This window comes from Phocoena sinus, chromosome 1 (assembly GCF_008692025.1).
Source record: "Phocoena sinus isolate mPhoSin1 chromosome 1, mPhoSin1.pri, whole genome shotgun sequence".
In the NCBI taxonomy this organism is placed as follows: domain Eukaryota; kingdom Metazoa; phylum Chordata; class Mammalia; order Artiodactyla; family Phocoenidae; genus Phocoena; species Phocoena sinus.
The window spans coordinates 42,572,160-42,587,365 of record NC_045763.1 but is presented as its reverse complement, the minus strand read 5'-3'; the positions used below and the strand labels follow the sequence as shown (position 1 = coordinate 42,587,365).

The window sequence follows — 15,206 nt, the reverse complement described above, 5'->3', positions numbered from 1 at the left end:
TTGGGGGGGAGGGTGTGTCTAAATGTAAAGGAATAGTATCTTCCTAATCGTTTATTTCAATCATCTGAGACACCAGTTCTCTGTACTTTTAACTTCCTCTTTTAGCTATGTAAGATTAATTAATTACTGTTTTCTATATTTTTTGCACTTAAAAATATCCAACACAGTTGCAGGATGCACCCAGTGGTCAAAATGAAACCAAGCAAAAAATGACAGGTGGTCTAATTATTACCGACCTCTAGCAAGCAGGTCCTCAAGCAACATCTATACCCAGCTCCTTGAAGTACACTGGGAGTATTAGCAACGAAACACACCAACAACATTGGGATAATCATCTAGCATCAGATTGCCTGGTAGGTAGAGAGAGAGTTGAAACTGCAAAGAATCCTGCAGTGTTTCCTTTAACTGAATTGTTGAGAGGAAAATAACCAGAGCTCTTTTCTTAGGTAACTAAACTTGAAATGTAAATCAAACATGAACTACAACAGAAGAAATTAACTCCTCTCGTTTCTTACATATATTTAGACATTTCAAATAGAACATTTAGGATTCCATATATACCAGTAAATACCATAAATAATATAATTTACTTTTGATTATTCTGGGAAATTAGTATGTAATCTTTCAGTACAGCTGGAGGGTGTGATGATATAGTAGCACTGTTGGCTGTTAAGAGATAACTGGCATTAGTCCAACTTATGAGAGTTGCTTTCTAGCATTTATTATGGTTTCTTGCTAAGAGAAGACATTGTAATAAGGAAGAATATTGTACTCATGTAAAGTATAGGTATACATGTGTTATAATTTTCATGAAATAAAATTCTTTTTGCTGAATAACGATAAATAAAACTTATGGTAATTTAAGATGCATACAGAGCTGGATTAATAGTTTTGGAGCTCTTAAGCATTGAAAAGATTTTGATGTCCCAGCAACTCACCTCATATGTAAATAAAAATAATACAAAACCAAAAAATAAGTGTAAAGGAGTCCAACAAAGTTCTGATTTTTCCCATGTTGACTACTTCAATGCTTTTGCTGAAATATTAAATTCTTTAAGAAAGTTTGTTTGTTTTTTACTCTGGCTTAGCTGGTGTCCTGAAGCATATGCTTCGTTTGCTTATTGTATAACCCAGAACTGACAGCACAGAGATTACAGTCTTAGTTCAGAAAGCGTAAGTAAGCACTACAAAAGACCTGCAATGAAAATCTCATATTGAGGGCTAGTTCACTGAAGTCAAAGGTGAGTATCTTTGCCCTCAATAAGCTTACATTCTAACATGGTGTACAAAAAAGATTGACAGTTAAGCATCTGTTATTTTGAAAGTAGTAGTTTGTCTTTTAACACAGTAATGATATATCTCTCAAACACTGAAATAGAGCCTTTTAGTTGGATATAAAATACTAACAGTCATGGAAATTTTTTCAGCAGTTTATACTCATTTTAAAGGCTTTATAGAAATACTACAGTCAAATTATTTTGTGCTTTTTCCCTCATTGACTTAAGTATGCATAGTTTCAGAATGATTAACTTATGGATATGTGTATATGGTATTTACAATTTCTTTACATAGTCCCAAAATCTTCCTTTTGTTATATTTATAGATCCAAGAGACATAGAAAACAGACTGGTACCCTCAAAGGGCCTTTTTATCATTTCATTATTGTGGCTTTGGCATTTTATTTCTGAAATTCAGCAGGCTTTTTCATATGGGTTCTCACACCACTTATAAAAAGTCTTTTTGTAAAGTAAGAAAAAAAATGCCCAGTAAGCAACTCAAAAGTTTAAACGTAATAGCAACAATTAATACTTATAGTTTTTCCTGGTTATAACATCATGCACACATTATTTAATCTTTACAACTCTGGGAGGTAAATATGATAACTATCCCCATTTTTCAGGTGAAGGAATTGAGGCTTATAGAGAATGTGACTAAGGCCAATAAGTAGTGGATATAGGATTTGAACTCAGAATTCATCCCCAAATGTTAGGCCTTTTCCATTACTTGAGAGTCCAGTTCACTGGAAGCTTTGGGTTTGGAACTCTCCCAGACTTTTCCCTATGTGCTTCTTCCATTGGCTTGTTTTGGCCTGTATCCTTTCCCCTTTTCCTGTAATAAATTGTAACCATAAGCTAAAAAAAAAAGAGTCTAGGATCAGGCACTAGTGTCCTAACAAACATTAAATCATTATATGAAATATATTTTGGGTTACTTAAGTGTGGATCTAACTGTAGTAGCATTAATCTTCTCAGGAATTAGATTGTAATTGAGTAGCATTGTTAAAAAGCTTGATTAACTTAAGGGATCAAGGTTAACACCCCCAATAATGAGTTATGTTGATATCATGTGTCCCTGATATGATGTGATGAGGACACATCACCTTTGTGGAATCCTTCCCCTGAATCCATAAACTCAGCATAATTCTGAGAAAACATTAGACAAACCCAAACTGAGAGATATTCTATAAAGTTCCTGACCATTAGTCTTAAAAAGTCAAGACCGAGCAACTGTCACAGATTGGAAGAGGCTAAGGAAACATGACCACTAAATGTAATGTGGTATGCTGGTTTGGACCCTGGAACAGAAAAACATTAATATAAAAATCCAAATAAGTCTCTAGAACATAATTAATAGTATTAATGCCAGTGTTAATTTCTTAGTTTTGATATCAGTACCATGGTCATGCAAGATGGTAACAGAGGAAGCTGGAAAAAGGTAAATAGGAGCATTCTGTACTATGTTTACAACTATTATATAAATCTAAAATTATTTCAAATAAAAATTTAGCAAAATAACTACAAGTAAACTTTATTATATATATTTGAAAAAATATGAAATAAAATTCCTTTTAAAAGAAGAATGGTAAGATCAAAGAACATGGAGATTCTAGAAAAAGATCTATATTTGAATTAGACTGAGCTCCATGAGTTAATGCAGTAAAACAACTATGAGAATGGATAGATTAAAATTATTTTTCTTTGCCCATGCTTATGGACAGAGAATCTCTATATTTTTATTTTCTCAGTTTTTGACACTGGAATGAAATTGTTTCCTTTAAGGAAGGAATTCTGGGGAAATGAATTTTCTCTTTTTTTTTTAAAGATGTTTTTGATGTGGACCACTTTTAAAGTCGTTATTGAATTTCTTAAAATACTGCTTCTGTTTTATGTTTTGGTTTTTTGGCCACAAGGCATGTGGGATCTTAGCTCCCCAACCAGGGATCAAACCTGCGTCCTGCGTTGGAAGGCAGATTCTTAATCACTGGACAGCCAGGGAAGTCCCGAATTTTCTCTTAATTCAGTATTTATTTTTCTTTCATTCCTTTCTCTGTAGTGGAAAGTTACTCTGGATTCTGGGTATCCAACCATGAATAGTTACATCATAGGGAAGAATCAGTCTCTTCAGGAATTATACACTATGGAGGGTAAAATGCAGGGAGGCAACAGGGTGAGTGGAAAGAGCACTAGTTTTGACCTAGCCTTGAATACTAGGTCTGTCCCTGTATAGCATGACTTTGGGCACATTCGTAGCCTATCAGAGCAGTTTTTTATTCTGTAAAATGGTTGTTGTAAAAATTAAATGAGATAAGGTGTGTGAAGTACCTGTACCTACTAGACATCCAATAAAAATAAATTCAAAGGCATTGGTTGTTATGTACTCAAGAGTTTGCTATTTATGAACTATTGTGAATATAAAAACACATGGAATGAAATGGCTGATAATCTCAAAGAACTTACAACCTTTGAGGAGAGATTAAAACATGCAGAGATGAAACAATTAGAGAAAAAATTACAGAATTTATCAGAGTATTAAACTGTGTTGTAAAGATAGTACAGCAGTGATTAGAAAGGAGAAGAATCCTTGTTGGCTTAAATATTATGAAAGAGGTGATCCTGAGAAAAGCATTTAGGAACTGGTATACAAAGTAATAGCACCTAATATGGTTTAAGGTTTTCAAAAGTTTTCACAAGCATTGTATCACTCAATAATCACAATCACTCTGTGAAATAAGTTTTATAAGCCCCACTTTAGAAGTAAAGAAATCTAGAGTCAGAGAAGTTTTTTGTCTGTTTTTGTCAAGCGGCAGAACTAGAACTCAAGCCTAGTAATGCTGACTATGAAATCTATGCTTGTTTTGTAAAAATATTTTATGCTTCCATGCATTTTCATAATTGTTTTCTCATCACCTGAAATAGTCATGTCAGAAGCTGAAGTCAAGAGAGTCTAAGTGACCCATCCAAGTTCCCCCAGCTAATTAGTTGGGAAAGCAGTACTAGAAACCATATGCCTGAATGTCTAGTGTATTCTTCCCCTATTTCTGTATTACCACATTCTTTTAATTTCCAGATGGAGAGGAGGGAGGGAGAAGGGGAGCAGTACTGGATTTGGATGGGCTCCGAGATATACACACATGTCATCACAGAGAAAAATCTCAACTTTGCAGGACTGCATTAATCCTGGCCATGTAACTAGAGACAATCATCCACCTGCCTTGTGCTGAGAATGACATATATGAATGGGGCAAGTGAATTGCCACACTTAAATTGCTGGTACTCTGTTTTACCTCTTAATTCATATTCGTGCTATATTTTGGAATTACTTCCTTGGGGGTGGCAATTAACCAAGAAACCCTTCAATTCATGTGACTATGGATGGTTCTGTTCCTTAACTACCTCATTCTGGTCTAAATACAGACTATTACATGAGAGTTGTAGGCCAGAATATTTTCGTCTAAAGAAAAAAAAGCAGAATAAACCTAGATCTTTAGAACACCATAGTGCTCTTTTTGTTCAGGGAATACAAAGATTCTATATGGTGATTTCACTAGTTTCTGTTTTAACTCTACAGCACAAAATCAGCAAACTTACTTCACACTTTCAGGATTTTACATACTTTCCACCGCAAGTTCATGCTCTATTTCAGTCCAGAAGATGATATTTTCCCAAGTCAAAGTTGTACATGTTCTGTCACTCTTCCTCCAGCGGGAATGACAAACTATCACACTTCACTGTACATAGTCTTCGACTATTCTTGGCTCAAAGCCTGATCATCTTTTTCTCGGGATCGATATTCTCACCTTTCTCAGCTTCCATGTCTGCCCCATGACTACCGTGGGAATCTGGTTGCTTGCCATTCCTTGTTACTGAATGTCTGAGGATGCAAGCGTCAGGGCTTGGGATCGAGTGTGACAGTGTGCAAGTGGGCTTTGACAGGTTGAGCATAAAAGGCTATGTGAAGTTGTATTTTGGTGAAACAGAGAAAATGTACATTTATGAAATGTTTATTAGACGGGATGTGACGGTATGCTGAGTTGGTTTGTGAGGCTTGACGTGTATGTGTGTTACTATATAACCACGTAAGGAGCAGAATCTAATCCCCGCCCCAGCCACGGGGAGGCGGTACCCCGAGGCCTTTGCTTAATTCAAACCGGAATAACCTGTTGCGGGACTCCAAGCTGCCGCAGTAGCAGGTTGGCGTCCCCGCCGGCGGCGCGCGGACCTCCGCCCGGTAGTCGCGCGCCCAGCGTCTGACAGGAGGGCAGTCACGTGGTAGCCGCAAAGCGGCGCTTTGCGACCTCGATGACAGGCAAAATGTGCGACAGCCTCGGCGCTGGCCAACCAGGGGCGGAGGCGGCGGCCAGGGAGGAAGCGGAGGAGGCGGAGGCGGCCGTGGCGTTCGCCCGCCTGCTTTTTCGCTCGCTTTCCCCGCCCCCGCCGGTCTTGTCGCCGCTGAAGGGAGCCGGCTGCGTGCTGTCGCAACCAGCCCTCATCCTGGCCGGCGACAGTAAGACCGAACCCACATCACTACCAACCTCCCTGTTGAGGCGGCTGCGGCTCGGGCTCCGCGGGGCGCAGGCAAGCGGCCCAGGCGCCTGAAGGTTACCGAGTGCATGAGCGCCTAGCCTCCCGCGCTGCCCCGCCCGCCGGCCCGCCGGCCCGCCCGCCGGCTCGCCCGCCAGCCCCTCGGCGCCCGGCGGCGACGGCGGCGGCGGCGGAGACGGCCGCAGGAGGCGCAGTCTCCCTCCCGGGTGCACGCTTCGCTCCCGGAGCCGCGGAACTCGGCGGCCGCCATGGCGTCCAACATGGACCGAGAGATGATCCTGGCAGATTTTCAGGTGAAGTATTGGGCCCACTTACCCTCTCACCTCCAACCTCGTGGGTTTCTGGTGCCCAAAGGGTGGCCTCTTCCCAGCGTTTGTTTGAGCGCTGCTGTGCTGTGTGGTTTAAGTTTTTATACGGTACCTGACTTGAGGTGTGTGTGAGTGTGTGGTGTGTGTGTGTGTGTGTTGTGAACTGTGGGGGACTATGTTATGTTGGGGGTGTGTAGAATGGCTTATGTACGGCTTGAATGGTATTTGTCGAGTGAGTGGGGTGTTCTGTCGGGTTGTTTTGTGTGTGGATTGTATTGTTTCCTGTATTATAGGTAATGTGTAGAATTCGAGGATAAGTGTGGGGCTTTTAAGTATGAGGTGCTTTAGGTGAGGAGTTTTGGATTTGTGAGGAGAGTGTGCTGTATGAAGTGTGGGTGTGGTGTATTAAGGGGAGAGTAAAAAAGAATGATGGTGAGGAGGTGGTGAGGGTAGCGGGACATTGTGCTGGTTTTGAGGGAGAAATAAACATTTGAGACTGATGCCTTATTGGAGTCTTTGGGGTGTAGGAAGAGGAGGAGGCAAATAGACTGTATATATCAATGTATCTTTGCAGTGAGTTCACAAGCTTAATAAATTACCAATTCATATTTGTGGATTCCCTTCCTGTACAGATTTGAACTACTTGGTTGGTGTCCTTTCTCCAAGAGAAATTTTAAGGATGAGCAAAGATTTTTCTTACTGACTCAACTGTAGTGACACTGGCATATAAGTATTTTAGGGAGGACCTTTGAAAGTAGAGCTGTATGCTTCATGAAAGAGTTGGAGTTAGAACTAATACCCTGTAAACACCACTTTTGCCTTTTGATGTTGGAAGAAAATATTGTAGTGAGATATTTTTAACCATTTATTTTGGCATTAACTTAGAAGCTATAGTTCTGTATAGGCAGACGTTTCCCTCCTTTAACACTGCCATCATTGCACATGGTCTAACGCTAGCATAGTAGGCAATATTTTTCCTTACTGATATTTTGTTGGGCTTTTGTCTTTCTCTAATTTTTAAAGTTACTTATTTTTACAACTAAATATTCTGATGGCCATTTCCAGAGTTTGCTCATTTAATTATCCAAGTCATATCTGCTACATTAGGAATATGCATATATCTGCATTTGATTATACTGTAACTTTCAAACTCAAACAGAAGGAAGTTCTGAAAATAAAAGTTGACCACAAGATTTTGGTGCTTTGTAGGATTAGGATTGGCCTGAGATTTTCTGCCTAATTCTTTCACCTTTTTTTTCATTCTCCAAGTTAGTCTTTTATCTAATGTGGAATGTAGTTGTGTGATAAAGGACTCTGTATGTCTAGGAATGATTTTATCCTTTTGTAAAATTGTTCTGCTCTAGTAGGAATGGCTTTAAGCAACAAAAAGTATAGTTTACCTCATTAAAAGCTTTAAGGTAACTGTAACTTTGTTTTGATTTACCAAACTTTTGACTTCCTCTAATAACTTGTAGCTGTTTGCTCTCTTAGTATTTGTGACAATTATTATTATTATTATTTTTTGGCCATGCTGCGTGTCATGTGGGATCTTAGATCCCCGATCTGGGATCCAACCCGTGCCCCCTGCAGTGGAAGCGCGGAGTCTTAACCACTGGACTGCTGGGGAAGTTCCTGTTTGTGACAATTATTATGCTTAGCTTTATCGGCCAGTCTGGAAATTTAGAATTCCTGCATTCAGAGGCAAAGTAAGATTTTCTGACAAGCATTTGGGATTTTATTTTGATTGCATGAAAACATTCTAATGAGTTTTTTTTTCCAAACCAATGGCAATGCTGTGAACAATTGTTTACAAATTGGAAAAAGCTTATGGCATCTGCAGTGAACAATTGTTTTCCAAATGGTGAGAGTTAATTGCATATTGTCAAATAGGCAGGAGAACATTACTGGTAGAATAAAAGTTATTTAGAAAACTATGCACAAGCACATTAGCCTTTTGTGTATTTTAGGAACCTTGTATTCCTCTTACAAATGATGATTCCAGATGAGTTTATTCTTGTGGACTTGGTTTTAAAATGGATTATTCTTCACTTTGCTGTACACCTGAAACTAGCACAACATTGTAACTCAACTATACTCCAATATGAAATAAAAATTTAAAAAAAGGATTTTTCTTACTTTTAAAAAATATTATGTAAAAGTTTTGTAGAATTGACTTTAAAAAATTGGCATTTATCCAGTTATCAGAAACCAGGCAATTTATTTTGAAAATTATAGCTCAAGACTTGGAATGTAGATGCTTGGATGATACTGGCTTCTTCTATAACTGGGCAAATCAATTTCCCCAGCCAAAAGTGAGCATAGTAAAATTATGTTCTGTTTATTTCATATGATTGTGAAAATTAATAATAGTTTTGAGAGCTCAGTGCTGCTCTTGTAGAAAGCGACATGATTTTTAAATGTGACTAGATTTTAAAAATAAATAAGTTTAAGATTTTGATTATTGCTGGAAAATACAATGTCTAAATATGGGAAAGTTTTTGAGAAGGATTTTGTATTCTCTAACTATTTCAACTCAATAAACAAAGGACTTCTGTTGAAATCAGTGGCGGAGTGGCTAACAATCATATGAGGTAAATAGAACATAATTTTACTATTTTCACTTTTGGGTAGGGAAATTGATTTGACCAGTTATAGAAGAAGTCAGTATCATCCAAGCATCTACATTCCAAGTCTTGAGCTATAATTTAAAAGATAAATTGCCTGGTTTCTTGTAATGAGGTAAGTAGTGGATGGAAGATTTCAGCTCAGACTTAATGGGATAGATTTGAGACTTTGTAGGTGAGTGAACTAATTACAAAGCAAATATATTCCAAATTGTCCTCTAAAAGATTTTTTCCCCCAAGTAAGAACAGCTGCCAGTAGGAAAAGAATTTAAATTGTGGTGAAATACACAATAACATAAAATGTGCCATCTTAACCATTTTTATCAATACACGTCCAATTCAGTGACATTAAGTACATTCACATTGTTGTGCAGTCATCACCACCAACCATCTTCAGAACTCTTTTTATCTTGCAAAACTGTAACTCTCTACCCATTAAACAGTAACTTCCCATTCTTCCTTCTCCGCAGCCCCTGGCAACCACCATTCTTTCTCTGTGAATGTGAATGCTCTAGGTACCTCTAATAAGTGGAGTCATACAGTATGTGTTCTTTTGTGACTGGCTTATTTCAGTTAGAATAATGGCCCCAATTTTGTAGCATGTGTCAGAATTTCCTTCCTTTTTAAGGCTGAATAATATTTCATTTTATGTATTTACCATATTTTGTTGATCTGTTCATCTGACAATGGACACTTTTCCCCTACGTTTTGGCTATCGTGAATCATTAATGCTGTACATGGATGTACAAATATCTCTTTAAGTCCCTGTTTTCAGTTCTTTGGGGTATATACCTAGAAGTAGAATTGTTGAATCATAAGATTTCTATTTTTAATTTTTTTAGGAACCGCCATACTGTTTTCCATAGTGGCTGCACCACCAAAATTTGAATGGAGAGAATGACAGTGTAGTGTTTAATTAATTTGTAAATTCCACTCTGAACAAATGAGTTTAGAACTTGGAATAGTCCAACAAAAATCAGCTATAAATGTAAATAGTGTTAGCATAGTATATTACTGGTAAAGGAATGACTAGACTAGTACACCTACAGTTTTGGCTGACCAGAACCAGGAGGGGGTGTAAAGGAATTTCCTGGGTTTAAAAAACAGGCAGGCACTGATGAATCAAGAGAGGTTTTTTTTTTTCTTCTTCCTTAAAGTTTTTTTTATGACAGATGCATTCAGGTGCAAGTTCCAAATCTTTTTCTTTTTGTAATTGTATAATTCATTAAGGTTGAGGTATAGAGCAAAAATCATTTGATCAAACAAACTTTTGAGACTGTATTCGATTTGCTTACAGATGTGAAAACAGTTATCCAAACAAAATTGCGGTTGCTATTTAATAATTTCAGTAATTAGTTACCTCTTACTTTGGGTCTAGATGAACAAAAAAATGAGTCTTCTCACTCCCCCACCCCTTTAACGTTTCAGTTAATGCCATGGTAAATTCTTTTTCCTCTAAGATACTTTTTTTAACTTATAATTTTCCTTTGAGAACAAAATGAGTGGTGTACCCATTTAGATTAGTGTCACATGTGGGTCTCATGTTTTTCTATTTATGTTTCTTTGTTGCTGATAATATAGATACATAGATCATAGCTCTACTCAAGTGAAGAAAAAATAACTTTCACTAGTAATATTTTCTATCAGACTTTTTCATAAACAAAACTTATCTGCCTTTCTAAAAAAGTATTCGTTCTGAATCTAGTTCCATTGGTCACATATTAAGAGTACCTTTATTTCTTCTCTAGTTTGGCACTGATTTTGATGTTACTTTCAGTTGTATATCCTGGATGACACAATTGTGGCTTTGTTTTCTACTCCTGGTCTTTCCAGCTAGTAATACCTTTGCTGCCTAAATTGCTTTGTACATTTACATACATTGGACTATCACTATGGGATGTAGTGAGTTTTCATTTGCCTATCAACTCCTCTTTGAAGCATGGACTCTTCCATGACCCTACTGGTAAGTTACTTGTAGGTAATTTCTGCCCTTTCATTACATTACATTTTTTCCTTCTAAATGAAGCTGTGAATCACTCTTCTTTCTTTTTTAGTTTGACACAAAGAGATATTTTCTACAAGAGAGGATACCAGACTGCGAGTAGAAATGGTATCGATCCAGACAGATAGGTATCCTTGGTGATGTTGTGGATGAGGGACCAAACTAAGTATTCATGGAACATCATCTTTATTTCCTGGGAGGTTACCTTGGGTAGGAGATTGAGTACTATGGCAGAAAGTAGTCTTGTTAGTATTCTTTCTTTCCTTTCTTCACTGTCCCCTTCGTTTTTAGAGGGACAAAGCATATTGTTTTGTGTTTGGATTGTTGGTCATTGGGAAAATAAGGTTTGGCATGTAGATTAAAGTTTAGTAGTTAGTGGTTAAGAGCATGGCCTTTGATGTCAGATTACTTAGATTTAAATCACAGCTCTGCCATTCACTCATCTTGTGATTTTTGACCAGTTACTTCACACCACTTTGCTTCAGTTTTCCCATATGAAAAAAGGGTTATTGTAAAGTGATTAGAACAGGTATCTGACATAGAAAGTGTTTTAATAAATTTTAGCTGTTATTTTCATTGTTGACAGTTTTTTTTTTTTTTTTTTTTTTTTTTTTTGCGTTATGTGGGCCTCTCACTGCTGTGGCCTCTCCCGTTGCGGAGCACAGGCTCCGGACGTGCGGGCCCAGCTGCTCCGCGGCACGCGGGATCCTCCTGGACCGGGGCACGAACCCGCGTCCCCTGCATCGGCAGGCAGACTCTGAACCGCTGTGCCACCAGGGAAGCCCTATTGTTGACAATTTTAAAGTATGCACTTGTTCTCTGCAGGGGACTTCAGAGATCATCTATTTCTAGCTTCTCATTTTTTCTTTCGTGGGCGTTGAGACCCTGAAAAAGGAAGTGACTTGTCCACGGTCATGAACTGGTTTGAAACAAAGATTTTATCCAGGTGTTTACATAAGAGTGTTCATTTTCTAGCTTAATTTGTCAAATAGCTTGGACATCTAGAGGAAAATGTGACCCACCACTTAGAAATTTGTCCAAATTGTTAAAACTTACATAGAAAATAAATTAACAGTGCCTGTCATATAGCAGACATGCAGCAGGAAGGGAAGGAGGGAGGGAAGGTGGGAAGGAGGAAGGGAGGAAGGGAGGGAGTGATCGTTCCTAAACTGCCATTCCAGTTCAGTGCCATGCTTCTAAGCTCACAGGTGATCAGAAGACATGGAATGGAGAGACTTCAGATTTGTTGAGCATGGTTCGGTTGATGCCTATTGTTTGCCAGACAGGTTTTATGGACTCTGTAGTTCAGGGGTCAGGAAACTGTAGCCTGTTAGCCGGTTGCCTGTTTTTATACATAAAGATTTATTGGCACACTCATTTACCTATTGTCTATGACTGCTCTCTTGCTGCAGTGACAGAGGTGAGTAGTTGAGACAGAGACTTCATGGCCCACAAGCTTAAAATATTTACTATTTGAGCTTTTAAGATAAAGTTATCTACGTCCCCCGCCCACCTGAAATCAATACTTTCTTTTGAAATCAATACTTTTCTTTCTAGGTTTTAGTAACTGCAAAGTGTTAGAACATTTGAATGCCTCACAGGTACACATGGTTACTTCTCTATAGGAGGCAGTTAGAACATTGCACTTAGGCAGACTAGAGCACTTGTTTTTGTGCTTTGTTTTTTTGTTTTGGCTGTGGTTTTCTGAGCAAGTCATTTATCCTTTCTGGGTGTCAGTTATTCAGTCTATAAAATGTAGATCTGCTTAGACCCATATCTACTTGAACACAGAAGATTAGACTAGATTAGGTGTTCAAATAGAGTCTGGATAATCACTTGGCAGCAGTGGGGTTGAGGACATTCAGTTATAATTTAGGTAATTTATCTAGCTTAGGGGTCAGCAAACTACATCCTGAGGGCCAAATCACCAAATTTTTTGTCAGCAAGTCTTACTGGAAGGCAGTCTTTCATGTTCATTTACATACTGTCTCTGGCCACTTTTGCCCTCATTAGCAGAGTTGAATAGTTGATTGCATGACCTGCAAAGCCCAGTATATTTACCCTGCCCCATATAGGAAAGTTTACTGATTCCTGGTCTAGATAAGTGGTTTTCAACTTTGGATGATTTCTGTTCCCCAGAGAACATTAGACAATTTCTAGAGACATTTTTGGCTATCACAACTGCGGGGTGCTAATAGCATTTAGTGGGTAGAGGCCAGGGGTTCTGCTAAATGTTGTATAATGCAGTAGACATCTTGTGACAATGAAGAATTATCTGCCCAAGAATTTCAGTAATTCTGAAAACCCTTGATCTAAATCAGTGGTTCTCAGACTTTAGCTTGCATAAGAATAAGTGGGGGGGCTTGTTAAATCACAGATTACTGGAGCCCAGAATTTTTAATTCAGTGGATCTTGGGTGGGGCCTGCAAATTTGCATTTCTGCCAGGTTCCCAGGTTATGCTGATGTTGCCGGATCCAAGGACCACACTTGAGAAAAACTGATCTAGATGATTTTTGAGGTTACATCCATTCCTGTGATTGTTTGATTTTGTGATCTTAAGTACTCTTCCATTTTTTGACTTAGGAAAATTTGAGTTTTTCAGTATATACTTGATGCTCATAATAAAACATGCTGTTTCATGACTCCATATGTTTGAACCCGTAGTTTTCGTGTCCCTTTGGAAAACTTCTATTTATTGTTCAAAATTATTGCCTACCTTTTGTTTATAAAACATCAGTACTCTGTGCCCAGTTAGTGTTAATCATTTCTTCTTACATATGTTGTACATATTTCTTTTATATCAGAAATAAGAGAATTTCTCAAAAAATTCTGAAAAATTTCTGAAATTCTCAAAAATTTCTCTTTTGAGTCTTATATCAGATTGTCAGTAATCACTTAACATGTTTCTTTTCCCTACTATCAGCTCTTTGAGTGAACAGCTGCTTGGGTCTTAACCACTGTTCCTATAGTATATATTAAGAGGTGCTCCATGAATATTTTTTGAAGAAATATTATGAATATTGGCTGTTATGGTACAAGTAAATGGAGTAGAATTGTAAATTATGTATTTTTAAGCATCTACCATTTTCTGACATATGGTTTTGAATAAGAAGATCTGTCATTGAGAGAATAAAAATTAGACTAGTTTATTAAATTGAGGGTTATAACTTCAAGGTGACCCATTTATAGAGAAGTACAAAACACCCACACTCTGCTTTAGCTTTGATAGAGGGCTCAGTAAGTTAATGTGACAAAATATACGGCCTGAGGCCATATTTGTAAAATTTGAATGCTGTTACTGAATTGCTACATGTTAGCCATTCTTCCTGATTATGTTTTCACTGTCAAACTGTTTTTTAAGGCAGAAATTCTAATTTCAAATAAAAATTGCTTACCATGTTAAATCATTAGTCATTGACTTCTAGGTAAGTTTGAGATAATTGCAAGAAGCAAAATTAACAGAATAATTGTACCTGTCTTTATACTTATTTGTGGTTATAGAGGAATAATTGAGATAGAAAGAATGAGATGTCAAGTTGTGGTAAAGAAAAGTGGAAAAGTTTGCAGGTTATGTGTACCTTAATGGCATTAGAGTTAGGTTCCAGTCACCTGTTTTTTTTCCCTCTGCAGTTCACCTGGTTTAATGACTGAAGTTGAAAAGTGTTAGTGAGAGGAAAGTTTTGTCTCTTGTGCCCTTCTGGCTCCCCATTCTCTTTCTCCCAAGGGAAAAGTAGTGGTTGAACTTTTTTTTTTTTAAGCCAATTTTAGTGATATTCTTTGGCATCTAGTTAAAGTGAGATGGAGACACAATTGAGCATTTTTATTTTAGGTTTAATGAGGAAGGAATAATAATATTAGCATATAGCTTTTGACTGATTTGTATGTGCCAGATATTGTGCTAGGTTCTTTTTTTTTTTTTAAGTTGATATGTTGTATTCTCAATTTTATTCAGTTCCAGAAATTTTCTTTTTTTTTTGGCCACAAGGCATTCAGGATCTTAGTTCCCCGACTAGGGATCGAACCTGTGCCCCCTACAGTGGAAGCACGGGAGACTTAACCACTGGACCGCCAGGGAAGTCCCTGTGCTAGGTTCTTAACATCTAAATTCTGCAGTGACCCTGTCTTAGGATCCAGAGATACAGTTCTCCGTGGCTTCTGTAATGTCTTGTGAGCACAGGCACTGACTTTTTGCTCCTGACTATGTTTTCAAGGATATTTGTATAGTGAGCAGCCTTGGAAGACAGAGGTAATGTCTCTCTCTGGAGCAAAGGGCAGGCATGCATAGTATCTATTTTAAAAGATTTGGGTTCTCTAGGCTCCTCTTCTGTAACACAGTCCACTGTGTGTGCAGGTATCACTTGGCCTACTTTGTGTCACCCTGTGGGAAATGGGACTGGGAAACTGTGCAAGGAAATTCTGATATTCTGACTACAGATATTGCCATGAGTC

General features: G+C 38.0%; 1 protein-coding gene across 1 annotated transcript in view; it reads left to right on the top strand.

Annotated features, from left to right (window-relative positions):
• The first annotated feature begins 5,978 nt into the window (after positions 1–5,978).
• FAF1 (Fas associated factor 1) overlaps positions 5,979–15,206 on the top strand; it is a 492,565-nt gene continuing 483,337 nt past the window's right edge. The window contains exon 1 of the mRNA XM_032640813.1: positions 5,979–6,115. Within this exon, the coding sequence (XP_032496704.1) occupies positions 6,071–6,115 (45 nt within the window). The 5' untranslated portion in view covers positions 5,979–6,070. The remainder of the gene's footprint in view (positions 6,116–15,206) is intronic.